We start from the raw sequence: 24880 nt of genomic DNA, 5'->3' as shown, positions 1-24880 counted from the left end.
TCATGCACTTGGACCAGATTCACTTCCCAGACCTTCCACGTCTCCCCTTCCCTCTTCTGCTGGTCCCACTCACCTTCCTCAACGCTCCCCTGCTATGTTCATGTCATATGTGTATTTGGTTCCACATATGACAAGAATGATTCTGGCTCCATCCTCGTAATGGTATTTGTAGACCACAAATTTGATCATGTTTCAGCCTTACTTAACCCTTGTTTATCTCTGTCCATTTATATCCCCCCCCCAGTAACTCTAACCTTGAAAAACTGTTATGATTATTTGTAGTTCTTGCTTTTGGTTTGTTGATGTCTTTTATTATTAATCAACACAATAGCTATACATATTTGTGGGCTGGACACTGGCAGTTCTTAACAATCTATTTGCTGTTTTTGTACAACAGCTCCAGAGTTATTCTTCTAGCTCACTCCTACATTTTATGGCCACCGGATCCAGCATAGTTGGGTGCTCATCCAGGACAATTTGATTAACTAGGTGCCTCTTGAGTGCTCAGCCCTTTTCTCCTGTACATATCACACCACATCGTAACTGTTTTTGTTTGCTCTGGGCTGTGTCTTTTGGTGCGGATGTTATATTTAGTGCAACATAGAATACTCTAAGACTACTGTAAGTATTTGACACACAGTGGTTGCTTATAATAAGCTAGCATCGTTAATTTGAGGTGGGATTCCCCTCTCTATGCTGTGATTACCACTGATTAATAAAGAAACTACTTTGGGCCTATAGCAAGGCAGAATAGAGCTAGGTGGGGAAAACTAAACTGAATGCTGGAAGAAAAAGGGTAGAGTTATTGAGAAGCCATGTAGCCCTGCAGGGGACAGATGCTAGGTAGAACTTTACTCGGTAAGCCACAGCCACATGGCGATACATAGATTAATGGAGATGGGTTAGTTTAGGACATAAGAGTTAGCCAGAAATACACTTAAGCTATTAGCTAAATAGCATTGCAATTAATATAAATTTCTGTGTAATAATTTCAGGAGTCTGGGCAACTGGAACAAAAAGCAGCCTCCAACTACATTATTTAGTGAATGAATTATAGTGAGTTTATAGCTTCCTATTTATTTATTTATATAATTATTTTACATCTGACTCCAGGTTCACCTCCCTCCTCTCTTCCCATTCCCTCCCAGTACCTCTCCTGTGTGTGTTCCCCAACCCATTCCTTCTGTTTTTGTTCAGAAAGGGGCAGGCCTCCATGGGTATCAACAAAGCATGACATATCAAGTTGTGGTGAGACTAAGCACCTCCTATGTATTAAGACTGAGCATGGCAATCCTATATGAGAAATAGGTTCCCAAGAGCTGGTCAGAATATTAGGGATAGCCCCTGCTGCCATTATCAGGAGTCTCACAGGTAGACCGAGCTACACAACTGCCACATATATGTAGAGGGGCCTAGGTTGGTCACATCCAGGATCTCTGTTGTTGGTTCAGAGTCTGTGAATTTCAATGAATCAGGTTAGTTGTTTCTGTGAGTTTTGTTGTGATGTCCTTGAACCCTCTTGCTCCTATAATTTTTCATCCCTCTCTTCAGCAGGATTTCTTGAATTTGAGCTAATATTTGGTTGTAGGTCTCTGCATCTGTTTCCATCAGTTACTTGATGAAGGCTCTCTGATGACAATTGGGATAGTCACCAATCAGTGTACTGGAGATGGTCAGTATAGGCTACATATCCATGATTGTTAGGGACATCTTTAGAGATTTCTCTGGGGACATCCTTGTAGATTTGTTTGAGTTTCCCTTGCATCAGGCTTCTCCCTGACCCTGAAATGCCCCACCCTTTCCAGGCATCTCTTTCAGTACTCTCCCCCTCCATCTACACCCCAACCCAATCCCTCAAGTTCCCATCTTCACCCACCCTCAGTCCACCCAAGAAATCTCTTCTGTTTCCCCTTTCCAGGGAGATCCATGCATTCTCTCTTGGGCTCTCCTTGTTACCTAGCCTCTCTGGTGGTACACTCTTTTGTGGATTGTAGTTATTCTTTACTTTGAAGCTAATATCCACTTAGGAGTGAGTACATACCAGCAATTGTCTTTCTGAGTCTGTATTATCTCATTCAGGTTGTTTTGTTTCCTAGTTCCATTCATTTGCCTTCACATTTTCTGATGTCAACACTTCACTGTGTAATACTCCATTGTGTAAATGTGCCACATTTTCTTTATCCATTCTTCAGTTGAGGGACATCTAGGTTATTTCCAGGTTCTGGATATTATGAATAATGCGACTATGAACATAATACAGCAAGTGTCTTTGTCATATGATTGAGTATCCTCTGCGTATATGCCCAAGAGTGGTAGTGCTGGGTCTTGAGGTAGATTGATTGCCAATTTTCTGGGAAATCTAGATATTGATTTACAAAGTGACTGTACAAGTTTTCACTCTCACCAGCAATGGAGGAGAGTTCCCCTTGTTTCACATTCTCTTTAGCATAAGCTTTTGTTTGTGTAATTTGAGTTTAGTCATTCTGACAGGTGTGAGATGGAATCTCAGGGTCAATTTGATTTGCATTTCCCTGGTGGCTAAAGATGACGAGCTAAGTGTTTTTCTGTCATTTGAGATTCTTCTGTTGAGAATTCTCTGTTTAAGTCTGTACCCTGTTGTAGAATATTCCTTTACACTGTGTGAAGATGTGTCACTGTGATTGCTCTAATAAAGAGGTGAGTGGCCATTAGCTAGGCAGGAAGAGGTTAAGCAGGATTTCTAGGGACAGAGAGATCTGGGAAGAAGAAAGGGGAGTTGCTAATAAGATGGAAAGGAAGTAGGATGGTCCTTTCACACAAAAGGACACAGACTTAGAGATATGGGCTAAGTTATAAGAGCTATTGGGACAAGCCTAAGCTATAGGCTGAGCTTTCATAATTAATAATAAATCTCTTCAGTTTTTGTGAGCTGACAGCCAAAAAAATACACCAACGGTACCCCATTTTTAAATTGGATTTTTGTTTTTTTGTTGTCTAGTTTCTAGAGTTCTTTATATATTTTGGAGATCAGCCCTCTGCTGGAGGTAGGGTTGGTGAACATCTTTTCATATCTTGTGGGCTGTCATTTTGTCCTATTGATAATATCTTTGACTTACAAAAGCTTCGCAGTTTCATGAGGTCCCATTTACTAACTGTTGATCTTGGTGTCTGTGTTTCTGGTCTTATATTCTTCAGGAAGTAGTCTCCTGTGCCAATGCGTTCAAGGCTACTTCCCACTTTCTCTTCCATCAGGTTCATGGTAACCGAATTTATGTTGAGATCTTTAATCCACTTGGAATAGCTTAGTGCAGAGTATTACTGTATGTCACACACTCTGTGTGTGTGTGTGTGTGTGTGTGTGTGTTATGTAAAAAATCTTAACAGTAGCAATGTTGAAGCGACCACATACAGTGCTAAGCGATGTAAAATCTTAGCAGTGGTGAGGTTTAATTGTCCTATACAGTACTATACAGTAAGGAAAACGTAATCTTCAAGTCCCAGCATTTCCGATTTCTGCTAAGATGGGGTAAATCTTCTTAAACTTTCTACGTCTCAATTTTTAAATTAATCACAAGAGGAGGATTGGCGATGTTGCTCCTTAGTAGTGTGCTTGCCTAGTGTGAACGAGGCCCTGGGTCCATCCCCAGGATAAAGCCACCCCCAGAGCTTCAAAACAAAAAATGTCTAAAGTCTCCTTGTCTACTCTAGAAGAATAAAATGAAATGTTACATGTGAAAAGGCTTCGGGAATAATCGGTCAAAGGGGCACAGGCGTTTGTAGTTGGTGACAATCAGAATGAAAACAAACGGGATCCCTGAGCTGAAGAAGCACCAATCAGGCTTGTTTCCAGGCAGTGGAAGCCACGGGTTGCCACGTGACGTCATCACCCCGCGCCCGGCGCAAAGTTCTTCCTCCCTGACCAGGCGACGAGCTGCTCGCCATGGGGTCCTGGCGGCGATTATTGCTGTTTGGCGGGGCGTCGCTCCGGGGTAGTTGCGGGGCCGCTGTCCCGTCCCTGGGGCGCCGAACCTTGGGTTGTGGGCATCAGGTGTGTGCCGAGCGCGGGAGGGCCTGGTACGAACCTGCTGGCTGGCGCCTGCGAGCTCCCGCTAGCGGGTCCCCAGGTATCTGGGGCTCGTGGTCCCCGAACTCTCCTGAGCGTGAATGTATGGCGTGCACATTGCCCTCTTGGCTTGGGTTTTTTTTTTTTAGTGAATAGTGAATACGCGGAGGGGTTTTAACTCGGTAAAAAGGTCACCTTATGTTTTTTTTAACATTCTTACTTACTCTGGCGGACAAATTTTAGCTCCAACAATTTATGTTTGCAGTTAAGATTAGCAGTCGATAGCACCTAAAGGCTAAATTAGTGGCAATGAACAGAATTAGAAAAGAAGACCCTGTTAAACTCAAGCTCTGAATCATCTTCACTTTTACAGAGTAGTAATCCAGTATTGAGGATGATTGATTTAATTTTTTTTTTTTAAGTTATTAGGCGCTGAGAGTGAGGCCTTGAAACAAAGAAGAACACAAATCATGTCCCGAGGACTTCCTAAGCAGAAACCCATAGAAGGTGTTAGAGAAGTTATTGTTGTGGCCTCTGGAAAGGGTGGAGTTGGAAAGTCTACCACAGCAGGTATTGTAAGGCCTTCAGTCCCGTCTTGAGAAGTTGTGCCAACTGCCAAAGACACTGTGATCATTTACTCAAGCTTAATATTTGTGATTTGTGGTTCCCTGTATTAGGATTTGATAATGGGTGGGAGCTGAACTAAACAGGTTACCAGACTGTCTCTGCTCAGTTGAGCAAAAAGTAGGTTATCTGCAGATTTTCTGTGCCCTTAACTGGGAGGTGGAGATAATCGCTTTCATAGCATGAGATGCCAATTAAACGGATCACTTAGCTCAGTGTCTTTTCACAGAAGTACTCAGTAATTAGTTGCTGCTACTTTTAAATCATCTTGTAACTGTATACTGAATTATCTTTGTTCTTTTCCTGTCTATCAGTGTATATTTGCAATGAGAATGTTTGTTATTGTTACTTTTTTATTTAATCACATCATTTGTGTCATTTATAAAGTCACCAAAAGCTAATAATCTTTGGAAATGCTTGAAAAGGTTTAGCGTTGTTTTAGTTTTTATACATCACCTAGTGTTTTGGTGTGTGTGCGCGGGTATTTATATGTGTGTATGTCCCTGTGTTCAGGGGCATGTGGGTGGAGGGCATAGGGTAAAAGTGAGTTTCTTTATTACTCTCCTCTTCTTCGGTGGCTGACTGACCATGGAGCTCTTGGGATCTGCTGGTCTCTTCCCTTTCCTTCCCAGGGCTGTGGTTTTCTCTTTCCCAGGGCTGTGGTTACTCTCAGGTCCTCTGGCTTGAGTGACGAGTACTGTACCCAGCCACCTATCCTTCACATCCTCTTCTAATACAGTACTGATGGAGAGGCTTTCTTGTCACCCTTTTTGGTGATTGTAGATTTGTCACAAAGATGATATTTTAGCACCGAAGAATTATGAGTTCCAAAATAGAATTAACACTCAAGACTTACAGTTATTTCCATTCGGAATCCTTTAGTTCTAAAGAGATCGTAAGAAACAGTAATCTGAGAAACTCCTTGCAGCCCTGCCCGTTAGAAGACGTTTCTTTTCTGCAGCGCTACTGAGCTGTATTGACAAGTAAATACTATCTCTTTTGAGGGTTCCAGTGACACACAGTTTTGTGCTCTCACACCACTTGAGGAGTTCCCCTAAAAAGGTTTCTGCTTAAGTTAGATGATGTTTAGCCTGTAATGTTTTTCTAATTCAAAATTAACCTGTGCTGTTGAAGAGTGGATTTTTAAGTACCTTGCCCTAGATTAAATACTTCATATACATATTCTTTTAATCCTCACAACGATTGTGAAAGGAGGAGGTCCCTTTATGTTATAAAGGAGGGAGCTGACTGACATAAAATAGCAATCATGTTTATACAGTGATAAGAGCTGGTGGAGCCGGGTTCAGATTCAGGTCTGCTTGGCAGTTTATGCTTCCAGCTACTTTTCTTATAGAATTGACAGCATCGTTCTGCAAGGAGATGGGATTCACACTGTGTTAAATGGGCAGTGTGAGGACCTATTCATCCATCAGGCTCACGGATCCAGGACTTTAGACCCTCTGCTCAGCTGTAGCCTGGCTGCAGATCTAGCTAACTGTGCTTTTGGGGATACTGCTTTCTTCCCCTTTGTCTGTAGAATCCCTGGCGTAGGCATTTTGACTACCACACTTTACCCCATACCATTTATTCCTCACTTCCTGCTGTGCCATGTCCCAGCTTTCTGTATACTTGTGAATGTGTGAGTTAGGCACTCAGGTACCGATAGCAGCATTTATTTTAAAAATAATTAACATTATTTTAAGAAAAACTAAGTGAAATATTTGAACAAAATTATAAGAGGCTGTAAGTGAGCTATTTAAAATGTTCAGTATGGGACGGGCATCTATTGGTAGTTGCAAAATTATCATTATTTTTGTTCTTTTGACTTTTTCATTCTCTCCTCATCCTTGTTCTTTTACAAGTGAGGGAATGTTGATTTCCATAGAAGGAAAGTTACTAAACTGAGTTCTCTCTGTTTCTTTCAGTGAACCTTGCTCTTGCTCTGGCAGCGAACAACTCGGTAGGTATTCATCATAGGAATATTAATGCATTGCAGTGTCTTTAAGGCGGTGATGAAGTGTGTGTAGTCTATGTTCGGTCAGCTGCACATTTTAAGGGACTAACTGTTGCCATTCTTACTGCTTCATTTATTAACAGTGCTGTTGCAATTAAACGTTGGCCATGTATTCATGATGAGCTTTCATGTTCTCACGCCGAGGCCAATTTTTAAAATAAAAATTTACTGCTACAGTTCATATCTGTGGTAGGAATGTTCTGGGTTCAACTTTTTTATTTATTTATTTTTTTTGAGGCTAGGTTCATAGTATGTATCCCAGGCGTGTCTAGAACTTTTAACTTTGTATCCCAAGCTAGCTCAGAGTCTTGCTTCACCTTCCAAGGTCCTAAGAGTAAAGACATGTGCTCCCATGCCTGCCTGGTTTAGGCAGAAATAAGGTTCAACTTATTTAACTCAATAAAAAAGTTAAAAGATACTCTAAAAGCAGTGTTAGTTTTTTGGAGCAGAATTTGAATAGATTATGTGTATAATGTAAGACTGAAGGGTTGTCAGTTCTCCCTTTTATTCCATAGGATTAACTGGAGAATAATTCTGTATGTATTTATTCATCTTTTCATCTCATCATATGCAAATTAAACCCACATGTGCATGCATAGTTTTGTGATAGCCTTCATTCTTTTTTAAGATTTATATTTTATTTATATGCATGTTTGCACGAATTCATGTCACCACGTGTGAAGGCGTAAGTCACAAACAATCCCACACCAATTTGGAATTATGATTAATAGAATGGTTATTTATTCAAAGGGGAAAAGCTTACAGATTACCGTCCCAGACAACAGCCCTCTGCACCATCAGGAAAGGAGTCTAGGAGCCAGAAGTGGAACCAGAAGCCAGAGAGGGAATGGAGGACAGCCGCTGCTTTTTTAAAGAGAGAGAGAGAGAGAGAGAGAGAGAGACCACGCCCCAGTGGGCTGGTATCTCAGCGGCTATTGGCTGAAGGAGCGAAGGAGCTCCCGCAGTACATGTGTATGCAGAAGCCTACAGAGGCCAGATCCCTGGAATTAGAGTTTTGTGCAGTTGTGAGCTGCCATGTGGCTCTGGGAACAGGACTTAGTTCCTCTGCAGAAGCAGCACTTTCTCTTAGCCCCTGAACTATCTCTTCAGCCCTGCACCCCATTCTGTGGCTGCTGCTTTCATGGTTGAACACTTTTCTTTTGAGTGACTCTTAAGGTTGGCCTCCCCTTTCCCCACTAACTCCAATTAGAGGACAATGGATTTATTTTTCCCTGGAACTGTGGGGCTGAGTGCTCTAGGCTGCTGCTCTACCACTGACCCCCTAGCCCACTACAATGGCATTGGGATTTTTTTTCTACTTTTTATTAGAAATTTTTAAAAAGTAATTTTGATCATATTCATTCAATTCCCCCAGGTCCTCCCAGATCCTCCTCATCTCCCTACCTGCTCAACTTTGTGTTTTCTCTGAAAAACAAAAACAGGAAACAAGAAAAACCAAAGATAGACAGTGAACTAAAAAGTAGAAAAACAAGACAAAAACCAAAAAAAAGAAAAAAAGAAAAAAACGAAAGAAACAAAAACAAACCCAAACCGGAACAAAAAAGCACCCCAAACCCAAAACAAAACATGGAGTCTCTTTTGTATGGAGTGTGGTTGATATCCCCAGTGACACTCCACCGAAGCAAACTGATTGATTTTCTGTTTTGTAACAGGTATCAGTTGTAGATAGCTTCTTGATTAAGGTGGGACTTTGTGTCCACTTCCCCTTCTCAGTGCTGGGAGGTTGTCAGGTTCTCACTTGTGTAGGATCTCGCTTTACTTTATGTGTGTTTCAGTCCTGTTGCGTCTGGAAGATGCTGCTTCCCTGGAGTCATCCACCACCTCTGGCTCCTCTTCTGTACTGACCCCAGAGTCTGAAGGGGAGTGGCTTGATGAAGGCACCCCATTTATGGCTGAATGCTCCAAAGTCTCTCACTCTGCACAGTATCCAATTGTGGATCTTTTTGCTAGTTCCCTTCTATTGCAAGAAGGTCTGCTGAAGGTTGAGTGGCACATTGATCTATAGGTGCAGAAATGCATCATCAGGAGTTATTTTATTGCTGTGTTCCTTTAGCAGAATAATACTATTAGGTTTCTCTCTAGGTCTATGACATATATAGTCTGAGGTCCTTGGCTGCATTAGTAGGGTCAAGTATGGGTTCCATCTCATGGAGTGGGTCTTAAATCCAATCGAGAAGTGGTTGGTAACTGCCATAGCATTTATGCCTCTATTGCATGAGTATAGCTTCAGGCAGGAGTAGGTCACAAGATTCATAGGTGGGTCAAACTGATGATTGCTTTTCTTCTCTGGTGCTTCACAAAGTGTTTTCCAGCACCATGAACACTAGTCAGAAGGGATGAAGTTTCTAGTTGGCATCAGCTCGATTTCTCCATGCTCAGGGACATAAGTAAGTGTTGTCTTTGGCAGTAGGGCCTTCTCATCATGTAAGAGAGAGTAGCCAGTAGCCTTGACAGTAGCCTGTGATGTTTGTAGCTATGTGTGTTATTTGTGCCTGTGGGACATCTTTGGCTAAATACTCAACAAGATGTTACTCGTTCTTGGAACTGTAGGTGGCATAAGATGCCTAGCTGGGGTATTGCCTCTCCCATTATATGGTATCTCTATTTAAATTCCTTTTATATTTATATTTATGGAAGTTTCCATAGTGGTAGTTTCCATATGATTTTGTTTTAAATGTTTAAGTTGGGGCCCCTTTTCCAGTTATTACAATCAAAGTATAATGGGATTTTTTTTTTTCTGGGGCTGGGGGATTGAATCTAGGGCCTTGTGCATTCTCGTCCTGTGCTCTACCACTGAGCCACTTCCCAAGACCATTCAATGGCATCCATTTTTTCCTTTTAATTTTAAAGTTGTATTCACTATTACCGTGTGTGTGCATGTGTATGTGTGTATGTGTGTGCAGGCTCATGAATACCATGGGCCTTGGGTCCCTTCCACCTCGTGTTTGAGGTAGGGCCTCCTTTTTGCGTCTGTGCTATGCTGCTGCATGCTTCAAGCTACCTGGCTTGTAACTCTGGGGGATTTTCTTGTTTCCGCCTCCCATCTCGCAGTGGGAGTTCTGGGGTTACAGACACCCCACCATTTTGGTGTTTTATGTGGGTTCTGGGATAAAACTCAGGCTGTGAGGCATGTGTGGCAAGTAATTTTACTGGCTGAACCATTTTCTTCTGGCCCTGCAATGGCACTCTTACATTGTATTCTTACATTCTAAGTAAGTTAACTGCATGTTCTCCAGGAAGCATGCTTCATCTTCTATTTTAGCTATAGTTTATAGGAATATACCTTCTTAAATACTCTGATTTATGTTAAGTATTATCTCTTTTTTAGGTATTAAAAGTAAAAGTGAAAATGAACACTGAACATATTATGTAATCCTGCAAGTCATTATTTAATATTATATACCTATTTTATAATCTTTTAATTTCTTTTTTATATATAAGAAATACATGTTTCATATGGTTTCTTTTTTTGTCTTAGTTTTAAAAATATGCTAGAATATTTCATATTTATATATTAAATGCATATATAAATGTATGAATATAGAAAGAATAAATTTATATATATATGCTACAGGCACAAATATTCATGTGTGTAGCTGTGGCTGTATTTCTCACTTTCTCTCATCATGCAGCACATGTGGAAAATGGCATGTGTTATAAGTGTACTGCTGCGATAGGGATCCAGAATTTGCTAGAATGCAGAGATAGGCATGTTCATGTCTCAAGATTTTGACCCTGGCTTCTGAAAATGTGAGTTATTACCCATTCACTCTGTTTGCTTGTGTAAGCTTCTTTCACTATAGAATTAAGCATCCTAACTGAACTAGTAGGGAAAAAAATACCACACTGTTTCTTTAAAGCTTTGCTCCTGCTTCAAGGAAATTCTACTGTTAAGTCAAATTAAAAACCTATTTCTTTACAGCTCGTTTCCTTTGTACTTTCTTGTATCTCTTCTTATCTTGTTCTCTTTCTTTCTTTCCTTCCCCTCCCTCCCTCCTTTCCTCCCTCCTTCCCGTTTTTCCGGATGCATCCTTGAGTTCTTCTGTGGTTTGGTGGACAACTTAATGACTAAAAATGCTTCCTTCTTCCTTCATGAAGCTTACCTTCAATGGCAAAAGAGAATTGGTGGCTTTATTAAGGTAAAGTTCTTGATATAGGAAGGATACTTGAGATGTTCTGGTAGATTCAGCTTAATCCTAGAGAATGAGAGGGTGTGAGTCAGATGTCATATGGGGAAGACCCGAAAGGAACTAGAGGCAGTGTGTCCCTCTGCCCACACTGTAGCTGTCACTCAGGGTGCCCATTAGTGGTCCTTAGGAAAGAAGCGGCAGACGAGTGCATACAGGAAGTGAACTCTCCCGGTTCTTTAATTTCTGAAGGGATCTTTATTCTTTCTTTGCATTTGATAATTTAGCGAAGATGTAGAATTTCAGGTTCAAAATTACTTTTGAACTTTGAAAGCGGTATTCTATTTTCTTCTGACATTCTAATGAAAACGCCTGATGCTTTTCTGGTCACATGACTCTGTAATAGCATGTATTGTTTCCCTCAGAGCTTTTAAGGCTTTCTTTATGGCTTTTAAGGTTTAAAGTTGTCACAAATATTTGTCAGGTTGTTGGCTTTAAAAGGTGGTGCATGCTTGGAAATTGGCCTTGAGTGTTTTCCGTTCAGAGAGACTTCTCTTCGTTGATGTTTGTCCTCATTGTGGAAACCCATCCGAGAACTGCTGACCCCGGACACGTTCATTCTGTCTGCTCTGGCTGTTCATCATCGTGTTTCCCAGGAGTCCTCAGACTTTTCACTCTCCTCTATTCAATTATAGTTATTTAGCCCTAATAAAAGTTTTTCGTTTGGAGATTGCTTTCCCCAATTTTCTAGACTATTCCTTACTTTCAACTTACTGTTTCTTAAAAAAAGGGAGGAGGTCGTTTGTAGCATTTTCTTGACTCTGAGTCTGATTAGAATTAATTAAAAAAATGTGGCTTCTTTTCCTTTTCTTTTCTCTTTTTGGTCTCTGTTTATTTAGAATAGCAGAATAGTTGTTTTCATAGTGCCCTCTGACCAGCAGAGTCAGTACCCCTGGGAAATGTTTGAGCACATAAGAGTTCAGCTTTACTTCAGACCTTCAGAAATCCTAGATGCAGCAGAGGGCCATGCAGTCTGTCTTACCCCTTCCTCTAGATGCAGCAGAGGGCCATGCAGTCTGTCTAAACTCCATCTAGAAGGTTTAGTGCCAAAGTCTGAGACCATGGATCTAGAGATCTAGAGTTTTCTTTAAAAATGTGTAATCTGCTAATGGGCCCTTTCTGCAGGGTAAGGACAGCTTGGTCTTAGATGACTTACCCCCATATCATTTCAGTGGAGTTTGGAAGAAAAGAAAAGTCAACATGCATGTCTAGGTAGCCATATCGACGTAAGAGCCAGGGAGCTTATTATCTGTCTGTCTGTCTGTCTGTCTATCTATCTATCTACCTACCTACCTACCTACCTGCCTACTTACCTATCTTCCAATGGGAGAGGATCTTACTATGTAGTATAGGCTGACCTGGAACTTATTTTGTAGCCCAGGCTGCCCTTTGAACTCACAATTTCCCTGCCAAACTTTTTAAAGTGCTGTTATTGCAGATTTTTACTACCATGTTAGACTAATGATATGTTTAAACAGTGTGTGTGTGTGTGTGTGTGATTTGTGCACATATGTGTTCATGTGTCACAACACTGAAAATCAAGCACTGGCCCTCCCTCTCTAAAATTTGCCTGATAATACTACTGACCAGGCAGACTGACGATCATATTTCTTGATTTTTCTAAACTACTTTTTTTGTGACTTTTATTCTTCTACAGTATAATTTTTAAATATTTATTATTTTTATGTGTATGGGTGTTTTGTCAGCATTTATGTCTCTGCATCACATGTGTGTGGTTAATGCCCATGGAGGCCATAAGAGGGTGTAGGGTCCCCTGGGACTGGACATATCAATTGTGAGGTGCCATGTGGGTGCTGGAAATCGAACCCAGGTCCTCCAGAAGAGCAGTGGATGCTCTTAACTGCTTATCCATCTCTCCAGCTCCTACAGTATAATTTTAATGCACGTTGGGAAAGACTGCTGAGTCTGAGAAAAGGAAACATAAAAATCATCAGAAGCTGTTGATAAGTGCCGTGAGCTTTCTAAGAAAATTCATTTTATTTCAGCAAATATACCGAGTATCTGGAACATTGACTGCTAGCCTCACTGGGAACATAAAGAAAACTAAACCCACACAGTAGAAGCTTGTAGCCTGCCAAGACTATGTTGATAGAAGTGTATTGTGCATACTAATATCTATGCAATATTTATATGTATGTCTACTTCTGTGTATCTGTACCTATGTATCTATCTTAGCTATCTATTTTTTTTTTTGTGGTGGTAGGAATTGAACCCAGGTCTGTTGTGTGCTAGCCAGTGCTCTGCCTCTGAGCTATGTTCCCAGCTTTAGCTATACTTTTTGATGGAATGTAGTTGACATTGTTTTTATAATAGTTTCTTTTGTAAATGAGAAAGTGATAATTAAAACCCTTAATAAGATTTTATTTTGTAAAACAAAGATTCTATCTTGTTTTGTAATAATAGAAACATGTGTAATCTTAAAGTTCTATACCAGCAAAGATGAAAGGAAGACAAATATCTTCAAGTGATGAATTAAATCCAAGGGCAAATAACTAGTAAATCTACTCACAATGAGTAACTTTTATTTCACACAAAAGCAGCTTCCCTGGATCAGCATTTTCCTGCATGCAGTTGTGTTTGATTCTCGAGGAAAGAGGTACTGGAGACCATGCTGTGCTGTTCAGTTTTGCAGCCTTCCTTGCTCGCGCCCTTTCCAGGTCGCGTTTTCCCAGCCAGCACATAGCCTTGTCTCTGTTTTCCCACTATGTATCTCTCTCCACTGTCCCCACTCTAGTGACAGCTTGTGCTGCTGCTGTGGCTCCTGCACCCATTTACGCCTCAGTTCCTGAGAGCCTGCCCTGCCTCGGATTCTGTCTGCTGCTGTGACTCCTGCACCCATTTACGCCTCAGTTCCTGAGAGCCTGCCCTGCCTCGGATTCTGTCTGGATGCTGTGGACTTGGGGAAGACACAGTCTTTGCCATTAGAGAGCTCACAGCTATCACACCATGGTGTGACCCCCTTTCTGCCTGTGCTGCCATTCTTCCAGTACCCTCTGCCAGATCACTCATAACTGTTGGGTCATATAGCTACCCTGCTCAGGTTTGTACGCGGAAGCCTTTGCTGCTCTTCAGGCAGGCATTCCATGGTTTTATGACGTTCTACATTTCTATAGGAATGTTCTGTGCAGTTCTCTTCAGCTTTCTGTGTGCTCTTTTCCAGGCTGCCTGTGTGACTATCCTGGTTATTATATCCTGTGAAGGGTGTGGCTGGGTGGGGGAACTGAGTGCTTACAAAACCCAGCGACTGTCTTCATGTGCATCTGTGTGATACTTGTAAGTGCTCTCCGAGATAGTTTATCAGCTAGCCATTCTCTGAGGGCAGCTCAGTAAAGTGTTCTCTGAATTTTCTCCAAGTCCGTGTCTTTCCTGGGTTGTGAATTCAGTGGCATAGTTTGTTTTTATTATTGTTGCATCCATGTGGCTATTCTAGTATTTTTTTATAATAACAACATCACTGATGCTTACTGAGCACTTAATTATATTAGCATAGTTAGCACTTTATATAGAATGTCCCCATGACTGGTTCTTAGCTCACTTCCTATTCATCGTGATAGAGTAGGACTAGGTTCTGTTAGAGCTGGAGCCTGCCCCTTAGGAGAGTGGCCAGTCTTCAGAGGCCACACCTCCCTGTCTCCCTCCCTGAGTCAGAGCATTGACAGTTGTCCCTAATGGATGGTTCTAGGCAGCACCTTGTTCTTCCGTGCTCTTTGTTACAAATGCTGCGTTGAGCTAAACCACATGAAGTGAAGCTCCCTCTCCCTTCCCAGAGCTGTAAAAGTCTGATATTTCCTTTGTTCTTGGGATTGCTCTAGAATTTTCTCAGACTCCCGGTTGGGTCTCTGAAGAGGCTCCTCTGGCTTCTCTCTCATGGTGTTTCTGTCTGTCCATCCGTCTGTCTGTCTGTCTCTTATTCTCACTCTTAATGAAGCCCCTTTCCAGCATTAGCGATGAGCCAGTCCTTCTGTTGAAGCCCCTCATCGTGTTTGGTGTCTCACACATTGTACCAGCTTTGGTCTAATGCTCTCCTCCTCAGTCATGGTCTATCGGCTCCAGATCTCTTAATAAACCACATTTTCTGAAGTGAATTATGTGCCAGCTCCTTCCCTGGACCGACTGCTGCTGCTTTATTCTCTTTATTATTATTATATTTAACAGCTGCTACTACAATCCCCATGTAGACAGAAGGTAAAGTTAGGTGGCTTGTACAAGTCCCCAAGGGAGAAAATAGCAGAACTACGATTGAATGACAGCCTAGATCTTGGGCTTTTAACCTAGTGCTCCTATTTTGCTTTGATTCTCAGCATTAAGAACTGGGTTGTAGGGCTTGGAAGATGGCCCAGTGGTTAAGAGCTAGTACTGCTTTTGCAGTGTGGCTCACAGTCACTTGTGACTTCAGTTCCAGAGGACTCTGATGCCTCTGGCCTCCAAGGGCACTTGTATCCATACTTATACATCTAATTATATACATAATTAAAAATAATCTTAAAAATAAGAAAAAAATATTATAGTCTGCAATATAGTGAACTTCATCTTAAATCAAGCCTGTGATGTGTCAGGTGCCTGTAGTTTCGACTAGTAGAGATGCTGAGGCAGGAAGTTTTTATGCACTAGGCATTTGAGGCCAGCCTGGGCAATATACTGGGTTGCTATCTCAACCAATCAAGCAACCAAACAACAAATCAATCAACCAACCAAACAACCAAATGAATAGCCTCACTCAAGCCCCGAGTCGGTTGTCTCTAGTCTTGGCTCCCTCCAGCAGCCGCTAGTGCAGTGCGTATGGCTTGGGTATAAGCTGACATCTAGTTAGATTTCAGTGTGTAAGTACAAAGCATTTTTTCTTTTCTTTAGAAGTGATGGGATGGGAACATTGGTGATAACTTGTGTCTGTGATGGTTGCTGTTATTCCGAGTTGGCAGGATCTGGAACCACCTGACGAGGCTCTGGGCACAACTGTGATTGATGATTTGGCCCGTGGACATGCCTGTGAGGATTATGTTGATTAGCTCAGTTGAGGTGGGAAGGGAGTGATGCCATTTGTCTTAGGGTTTACTGTGGTTGTGAAGAGACACCATGACCACAGCACCTCTTACAAAGAAATCATTGAGGGTGGCTCGCTTACAGTTTCAGAGGTTCAGTCCATTATGATCATGAAGCGGTGCATGGCAGCGTGCAGGCAGATGTGGTGCTGGAGCTGAGGGGCTCCATCTTGCAGGCAGCAGGAAGTTGACTGTCATCCCGAGGGAATCTTGAGAAAAAGAGACCTCAAAGCTGGTCTCCACAGTGACACACTTCCTCCAACAAGGCCATACTTCCTAATAGCGCCGCTCTCTTTGGGGTCATTTTCTTTCAAAATACCACACCATTCCCTGGGCTTGGGCCTGGGCTGTATGGAAAGGAGGAAACTGGGCACCAGCATTCATGGCTCTTTGCTTATGTTTGGGCAATGTGACTAGCTGCTGTAAGCTCCTGCAGTCTTGGTTTCCCTACATCCTTGAACTTCAGATTGAAATAAACCCTTTTTCTCCTGAGCCTTTTGTCACTCTGTTATCTATTTGTCCTTCTCATTTCATACGATTCTCCATCATTTTAATTCTTCTCATGACTCCTTTTCCTTGCATGCTATGGGTTACTAGTCTAGAGACCACTCCTGGGCACTAGACCTGCATGCTTATCCATTTGCTGCGGAGGACCGCTTTGCTGCGTACTGAGCATTTCCAGCTCAGAGCACATCCGTTCCCTATAGCTGTCTTAGTCCTCTGGGATAGCATAGCTCCCGCACCTCCTGTGTTGTGGAGTTGCTTCTCTCATCTCCTCTGCTGGTTTGTGAACAGTGATTCTGGTCTTTCCCCCTTTCTTTAATCCTTAGTGTCTAAGGTCTAGTGATGGCAGATGGTGAGCTTTTTGTTTGTTTCTGTTTCTTGAGACAGGGTCTCATAGCCCAGTCTGGATTCAAACTCACTGTATAGTCCAGACTGGGTTTGAATTTCCTGTGTAGTCAGGGATTACCTTGAATTTCTGTTTTTATTGCTTCTGTTTTCTAAGTGCTGGCTCTAGGTCGGTGAGCAGTGACCATGGAAAGAGTAAAGAGTGTGTGCTTCTCCTATATAAAATATACACAGATTCAAGTGTCGGATAAGTTCTGTGCAGCATGTTCACTATAAATTGTGCTTCTGATTCCCACAAACAAATGAAATAATTCAAATTTAAATGAGAATGCATATAAATATTTATCTCAGTGTCTATCCTATAGTAAGTTGCAAATAATTTTTTAGCATTAACCGTTAGAGTAACACTTTTTTTTTTAAAAATATTTATTTATTTATTATATATACAATATTCTGTCTGTGTGTATGTCTGCAGGCCAGAAGAGGGCACCAGACCTCATTACAGGTGGTTGTGAGCCACCATGTGGTTGCTGGGAATTGAACTCAGGACCTTTGGAAGAGCAGGCAATGCTCTTAACCTCTGAGCCATCTCTCCAGCCCTAGAGTAACACTTTTTGTAAACAGTATTTCAAAGTAAAAGTCAATGTATATTTTACTTGACTATTTTAGCAAAACTTAATTTTAAGTTTTTACATTTTGTTTTTAGAATGACTCATAAAATAGATTTTTAATTGGTTTTAAAAATGGAAAAGGCAGCAGTATTATCTTCAAAGGGTTTGTGTTTTTTCCATTGATGCTTATCTCAGAAGTATTTGTCTCGCCCTGTGCTTTCATACACACGCATTCTCTCCCAACATTCTGCTTTATTCACCAATGTCCTTTCGGTGTGACTAATATTATTCTAAACCTTTGAAGTTCTGTGATCATATTAGGATGGACTAGGCCATTTCGCTCAGGTCAGGTTTGGCTGGGTATGGTCCACAGGCCTGTAATCCTATCTAGCACTTGGGAAGTAGAGGCAGGAGGATCAGGAACTGAAGGTCATCCTCAGCACCCAGCAAGTTCCACTCCAGGCCGGCCTTTTCAAAACAAGCAAACCCCTCGAACACCCCAAATGATGTAGGTTTTGGGTTTTGGAAAGTTGAACGTATGCATCTCTCCTTGCAGCAGAATTTTCTGCATTACGTGGTTCCCTTTCTAGCTTCTTGTCGTGCAGAGCTGGGCTTGTTTCTGTCTCTGACTCTTGTCCACCATGCTCGTGTCCTGCATGCAGGAAATGCTAACAGTGCTGGTCCAGGGCTGCAGGTGCCGGTCTAACATCGTCGTTGGCAGTGCAGTTATGCTGTGGATTTGGAGTAAAAGAATGTGTCTCATGAGTTCACATGGGAAGTCCTGATGTGACCACTCGAAGCTCATGAGGGTCACTTTGTCTCTTCTTTAGCATCAGTATCATAAAAGGCCCACATTCTGGTTTGTTAACCTATCTATGCTTAATGTTTTCGTTATAGCAAGTATTTCTTAATTAAAACATTTTGTTTCAGTATCATGGTCAGCTGTTCGGGAGGAAAGATGCACTGTTTATGTTTAATGTATAATTACCTTAAAGGTGGAGCAGAAGCTGGGTCAAGAAACCAAATCCTAGAGAAGCAATTCCAAAACCATTACTTTTTGCTTTCTGTTCTTAAATTCAAAGGTAATTCTTGGTAAGAAATATTTTATATTGACAAGTGCATTGAAATTCACAATTACTTACATTTACTGAGAGATTCAAAATATTTTTACAATTAGAAGGGTCTTTACAAAAACTGATGTTCCTTTAGGATAAAATAGAAATATTAATCATAATTTTTCCTGTGAATATTTTATATTTGTCACAACTATACATGCATTCATACACAGTGCATTTCTGAGGAGTCACTTTTCCATATCCTTTAATGCGCAGGCTTATTCCTATCTTGAGGGCCTGAGTCTCCCATGCTCCATGATCAACATGGTGCTCACACAATTGCAAAGATCTTGCCCTAGTCACTTTAGTCTGTTTATAGCCAGAGTGACTGTTTGGTAGACTGTTGTTTCGCTTTATACCATTGTCTCCTTGGTTTTGACTGTCTCCAGTCTATCCCTCCCCTGCTTTCTTTAAACAGCCTTTTCACTCTGTGATTCTCTGCTTAGCCTCAGGGCGCGGTAGCTGCAGGTGTGTGCCACCGCGCCTGTGCTGCCTCGCCCGGGACCTGCTTCTCTTGGTGGCCACTGTGGATGCTCTTCCCTGTCTTTCATGCTCACACACCTCCCGTCCCATTCTAGTTGCTTCTTTTCCAGGACTTGGTCTTGGTTCCTCTTTCACAGAAAGGTGGCCCTTCCTCTATAACCCCCTCATGCTCTTGCTCACACTGGTAAACCCTTCTTCAGTCTTCAGTGCATCCTTCCCTTTCTGCCTCAGAGGTCCAGTCCCAGCCCTTCTGCTTTTGTTCCTGATGCATCATCTCTTTACTCTTCCAGGAGTTTGGACTGTGAATCCCCGCCGGTCGTCTTCAGTCGTCTTTACTGAGTTGTTCCCTTAGGTCTACCCTTACACATGGAATGTATGTGTGGGGTGAGGGGCTGACTCACTAGCCCTCATTACCCTCTGTTTGCACTCCAGCCTCTGTCTTCCCTGTTTCCTTCTTCAAGACACAGTTCAGTGTGCTCTGTGCAGGCTATGTCAGTTCCGGGTGCTTGAGCCCCATTGACCTTTCTACATTGACACTGCATCGTCTTCTGCAAAATCGGTGCTCAAGAACTGCAACTGAGTTACAAAACAAAACAAAACAAAGAGAAAACAACTCCAAGGAAAGAAAAACAAAACTTATATGAGCTGGGGAGATAGCTCAGTTGGTCAAGTGCTTGACTTTCAAGTATGTGGTGGACCTGAATTCAGATCCCAGAACCCATGTAATAAAACAGGTACCATATTGATGGCAAGGTGGGACTTGGAGGCAGCCAGACCCTCTGAACTCTCTAACCAGGTAGTCCAGCCTACTTGTAGTTGTAGGCCAGCGAGAGACCATGTCTCAAACAAAGGTGGGAGTGAGCCTGCGGCACCCAGGTTTGTCCCCCATCTTGACATGTGTATGCACGTTCACACACACACACACACACACACACACACACAATTTATAGTACTTTAAGTAAATGTTTAGTTTTGTGGGGCCACCTATAGCTAAGAGCTCTCAGCTGCATGTAGCCCTTAGGCCACCAGTTGCACCGCCTGGACTTCATCTTCATTTGCTTTTAGACATCTCTGGGTTGGCCATTGTCACAGATTCCCCACTCACCAGCAATCTGTTCAGTATGTGTGTCCTCTTTCTCTCCTGATTCTTGGTTTCCTGCGTCTGACAATGTCCACCACAGGGGTCAGCATCTGACAATGTCCACCACAGGGGCCAGCATCTGAGAAGAATCTTTATTCCCTGGCCTTCTCAACATCAGGTTTTCCTTCATTTTTCCTTCTCTGACTCTTTGGCTTCCTCTGTTTTGTATTACTCCATTCTTATACATTTTTTTTTTAAAATTTTTGTTTCTCATACACGTTTACCTTGTTTTAGAATACTACTTCTATAGTTAACAACCTTTTAAAAACATGGAATTCTTTGTGTGACTTACTCTTCACCATCTGATTTCTAACTGGTAGGTCAAATTTCAGCAATGTACATGGGTTCAGCATCATCCCCACATGTAGGACAAGTGTCAGCCATGTACATGGGTCCAGCATCATCCCCACAGATAGGACAAGTGTCAGCGATGTACAGGGATCCAACATCATGATCTTCTCTAAAGCCCTCCATCTATGTTTTGTTTAGTAATTAGCTTACACCTCGTCACCACCTGTTTGAGTCAGTGATGTGGAGCTACAGGCATTTTAGTACACTCAGAGATTCTATGGATAGGGATTTGGCCAGCGAGCAGGATTGGCTGTTACCACACTGTAATAATGACCTGCTGCAGCTTCAGTGGGGAAGACCCAAGTGATCATCTAGAGTTCTTCCCTCCTGTGCTGGGTCCTGGCTGTGGTAACCTGAAGGCTGAATGGGCTTGGGTTGCAGATAGGAGCCCATTAATGTAGATACTGCCTATGCCTAGTCTTGCCCAGAGATTGGTAGCCTCAGGCTAATGGAACTTTCTGTTGGTTACTAAGTGTTCCTTAAGTTGATGTCCTAGTCAGTAAGGTGGAAGCTATATGACCTTCTGCGACCTAACCTGGTTAGTCAGCCTCGTTGAAATTGGCATATGCTTTCTCAGGTTTAAGGGGAGGGGACATAGAAACCCCATGATGGAAGGAGCACCAAAACCCTTGAAACCTTTACAGCGTCTTTATCTGTCGTCTCTTCTCTCCTGCTCCATCCTCACCTGTGGTCACTAAGGCTGGCCTTTTTAATTTGAGAAATAGCTCTTTTCTTTACTGTTATGAATGTAGGTAAAACTTTAAATATTTTTCCAGGTGCAGTGACACACACCTATCACTCATACACCTTGGAAGGTAGAGGCAGGTGGATCAGGAGTTGAAGGTCATCCTCATCTACTTAAAAGATTTGAGTCCAGCTTGGGTTACATGGGTTAATATCTCAAACAAAACAAAAACAAAAGAACCCCTCTCTTTTATTTTTGTCCCTTTCATCTTCCTCACCTTGAATTAGATAATGATTTCTCACATTGTGTGTAGAAATGTTTTTATTGCAACCGGGTTTCTACCAAGTTGTGTAGCTCTGTTCCTAGGATTGACTGTCCCCAGTCTTCCTCTGTGTCCTTGACTGTCCCCAGTCTTCCTCTGTGTCCTTGACTGTCCCCAGTCCTCCTCTGTGTCCTTGACTGTCCCCAGTCCTCCTCTGTGTCCTTGACTGTCCCCAGTCTTCCTCTGTGCCCTTGACCGTCCCTAATCTTCCGCTCTGCCCTTGGTCCTCCCGAGTCTTCCGCTCTGTCCTTAGCTTGTACTCTTCCTTTCACTGGCTAGATGTCTTCCTTGCCTCCTTTGTCAGCTCCTGTTATCTCTCAGGTCCCTTGCTGGATGTCTATTCTGCTGGGAGCCTTCCTAATGGTTTCTCTTGGCCTCACTTCCTCTTTCCCTTCACAAGTACATCTGCTGTTAGTTACAATGACCCTGGTGTCAGGGGCTGCATCTTAAAAGAGCTGCCACTACTGCCTGAACCATTGCTACACACCCAGTAAACTCTTGCCAACTGAATGAAAATAGATTGTATTTGGTGGACATTTCCAAAGGTTTGAATTAGTTCTAGGGCTTTCTCAGATGCCTGTACATTATCAGTGATCATTCTTGCCTTAGGAGAATTATGCTCAATGAAGCTTCTGTATTTCACCATTTTAAATTTTCAATTAGAATATATGCAGGAAATTCTCAAAATTTGTATATGAAATGTTATATGTATAGAAAATACAATGGATTGGTTTAGTGCAAATGAAACAAGCTCTGATAAGATTAAAGGCTAGGAGAATAAATCTGAATTCAGAACGGTATTGTTTTGGGTTGCGGAATTTTAAAGCTTTAATTTTGGCTGTGGACTATTTCACATGCTAGATTTTGTTCAGCCTGTTTCTTTCTGGTCAAGCCCTGTGCTGGTTCACTTTTGGCAGATGCACTGTGTGAAAGGGCCGGGGTCAACACTGCCATCCAGAAGTGGGTCAGAGCGCCTAGATGAAGGGGAGGCAGTTTTAAAGAGCCTTTATTTGTTGTTGGCACAATCAGACAGAAGCAATTATGAGCTTGAACCTCTCGCCATGTCTTGCTTCCTCTTCCTTCTCTCATAGGCTTTGCCAAATCAACCACATCAACCAATTTCACAAAAATAATATGAACTGCTGTTTTCAGTAGTTCTTTTAGGCTCTTAAGATGCTTCTTGAGAAAGTTCGTGTCTTCCCAAGTCTCTTTTGTAAAGTCTTAAATGGTCAGTTAGAGGTTAGGGGGCACGGTCTGCACAGGGAGCGGTGGAGTGCCCCTCTGTGGGTGTACCCCGTTCTGCTGCTGCTCTGAAAGGAGATTTTGTTACCTCAGGACAGAGGACAGGCTGGGCGCTGCTAAGAGCAATGGGCTACAAGGTGGATTAGCGCCTGTGGCTCCTAAGCAAAGGAACATTCTTGAACTAAAGGAGGAAAGTCCTCAGGTAGTCTCAGAAGACAGTCTGGATCCCCTACGTGGGAATAGGTTGCTCTCTGTTTCAGTTTTTCCTGTCAACCAAACAGAAAGCATAAGACTTCTCCAAGCCTTGCAACAGCTTTGGCCTCAAATTTGTACTGGAATGTTGTCTGCAGTGTGATGGGCTCTTTACTAGTCACCATGGAAACTGATCGAGGTGCTAGTCTTGTCCTCTGGGTTCTTTGGGCAGCTTATATTTAAAAAAAAAAATGAGTGTATCTAATCCTGTTCTTCATATACGCATTTTCTTTAAAAATGATTAAAAGGCAGCTTACTTAATCGAGAATAAGATACTTGTATCAATTTTCTGATAGCTATTTCAAACACTCTCTGCAGCTGGAGAGTATCTGGGTCAAGAAATAGAAATGAAAATTATCATTGTATAGGAGCACAATTGCTTTGATTGGTGATTTTTATCTGTTGAGCTCTGTGTTTATGTATGCAGAAGATTAACTTGTTAAGTTTTACCTACCTGCCTAGTTTTAGAGGATTTGTCACAGAAATGAAGGCGTGGTTCTTATTTTACCATATCATTGCCAAATTAAAGGTGGTTTAAATGATGACGTTAGTAAGGCATTAAAGCTAAAAGCATCTAAGCAATATATTCAGATTTTATAGACATCCAGTAATACATTTTTGAAAAGCCTCTCTGTAGGGAAGGCTGTGTGGCGGCTGACTTTGGGAATGCGAACTTTGACCCTGCCCCTCATTTCCTAAGTGAGGGACTGTGAGAAGAGGAGGAATCTGAGCAGAAGCAATCTGGGGAGTTACCTGGTGCTGAAGGAGGAAGTGTTTCACTTAGGGAATTTTAGACATGATGACAGAAGAGGTGTCTGTGAATCTGACTGATTGCATTATGAATGGTTTGCTGTAGTCTGACTTTGACTGAAAAGTTGGGAACTTAGATGACGGAGGTTTCCTCTTGCTTTTTCAAATAATATACTTTCCTTCATGTTAAAAGTCCATGTCTTGAAATGAGATATCAAAAGAATAGAGTGCAGTGCGTCTCCAGATAAAGCTAAGTGTGTTCATCCGTTCATTCCAGAGACGACAGGTACTTACCCGTGCACTAAGCACTTCCCTGGAATCTGCATCCGTGTGCAGAAGGTCCAAGTTTCTGTCTCTGAGGGTCTTCCAGCCAATGGGAGAGGCACAGTAAGCGAACGCGAACACTTTTCAGGGAGCAATGAGAGCTAGGAGACATAGTCAAGCAGTGTCCGGAGGAGCAAGTGCTCAGGAGAGCCTCTTCGCAGGGGGGTTTCTGAGGCGAGACCTCTAGAAACAGACTTTGAGTAGAGATCCCGAGCTACAGGAAGAGCACACGTCCTTGGACTGTCTGAGAAACAGGAGGAATGTCGTATGACTAGAATGAACTGGAAGAAAGGCAGATGGGTGCAACCCTTACAGAGCAATGAACTCCATAGTGGACATTTTAATTTTTGTTTTCCCCAGAGAATAATATAACTAGGGTTTTGACTTGATTTATTGTCTTTTTTTTTTTTTAAAGAACCCAACTATGACGTATAGAGTAGACGTAGGAAAAACAGGAAGACTTGCTAGTGGTTAATGCCTGAATCCAGGCTGAAGATGATAGCTTGGGTTGTGGACATGGTAATTTGTTAGGTTCCCCAAATACCTTGAAGGTAGGACTTGCTGACAGTAGCGTGACCATGCTGAAGGCAAAGGTGACATGGGTATGCGATAACATTGCTTTACTATAGTAACATATAGGTAACGCACATTCACCTTTTAAAATGTACAGTTCATTGGCACCAGCTACGTTTTCATTGTTGTACAACCATCACCACTGTGTGCCTCAGGTTTTATCATGTTCCCAAACTGAAACTCAGTATTCATTAGCGATAGCTCTCCAGTTCCTGGTCACGGCCATCTACTTTC

At 42.2% G+C, this 24880-nt stretch overlaps 1 protein-coding gene across 1 annotated transcript in view; it reads left to right on the top strand.

Annotated features, from left to right (window-relative positions):
- The first annotated feature begins 3871 nt into the window (after positions 1 to 3871).
- The window catches only part of Nubpl (NUBP iron-sulfur cluster assembly factor, mitochondrial), a 184552-nt gene continuing 163543 nt past the window's right edge, over positions 3872 to 24880 (top strand). Inside the window, exons 1-3 of the mRNA XM_048415438.3 lie at positions 3872 to 4027; positions 4465 to 4612; positions 6592 to 6626. Coding sequence (XP_048271395.3) covers positions 3920 to 4027; positions 4465 to 4612; positions 6592 to 6626 — 291 coding nt within the window. The 5' untranslated portion in view covers positions 3872 to 3919. The remainder of the gene's footprint in view (positions 4028 to 4464; positions 4613 to 6591; positions 6627 to 24880) is intronic.

This window comes from Myodes glareolus, chromosome 11, assembly GCF_982192425.1.
Source record: "Myodes glareolus chromosome 11, mMyoGla1.1, whole genome shotgun sequence".
In the NCBI taxonomy this organism is placed as follows: Eukaryota; Metazoa; Chordata; class Mammalia; order Rodentia; family Cricetidae; genus Myodes; species Myodes glareolus.
Note: the sequence above shows the minus strand (reverse complement) of the source record. Positions and strands in the feature narration are given on the sequence as shown.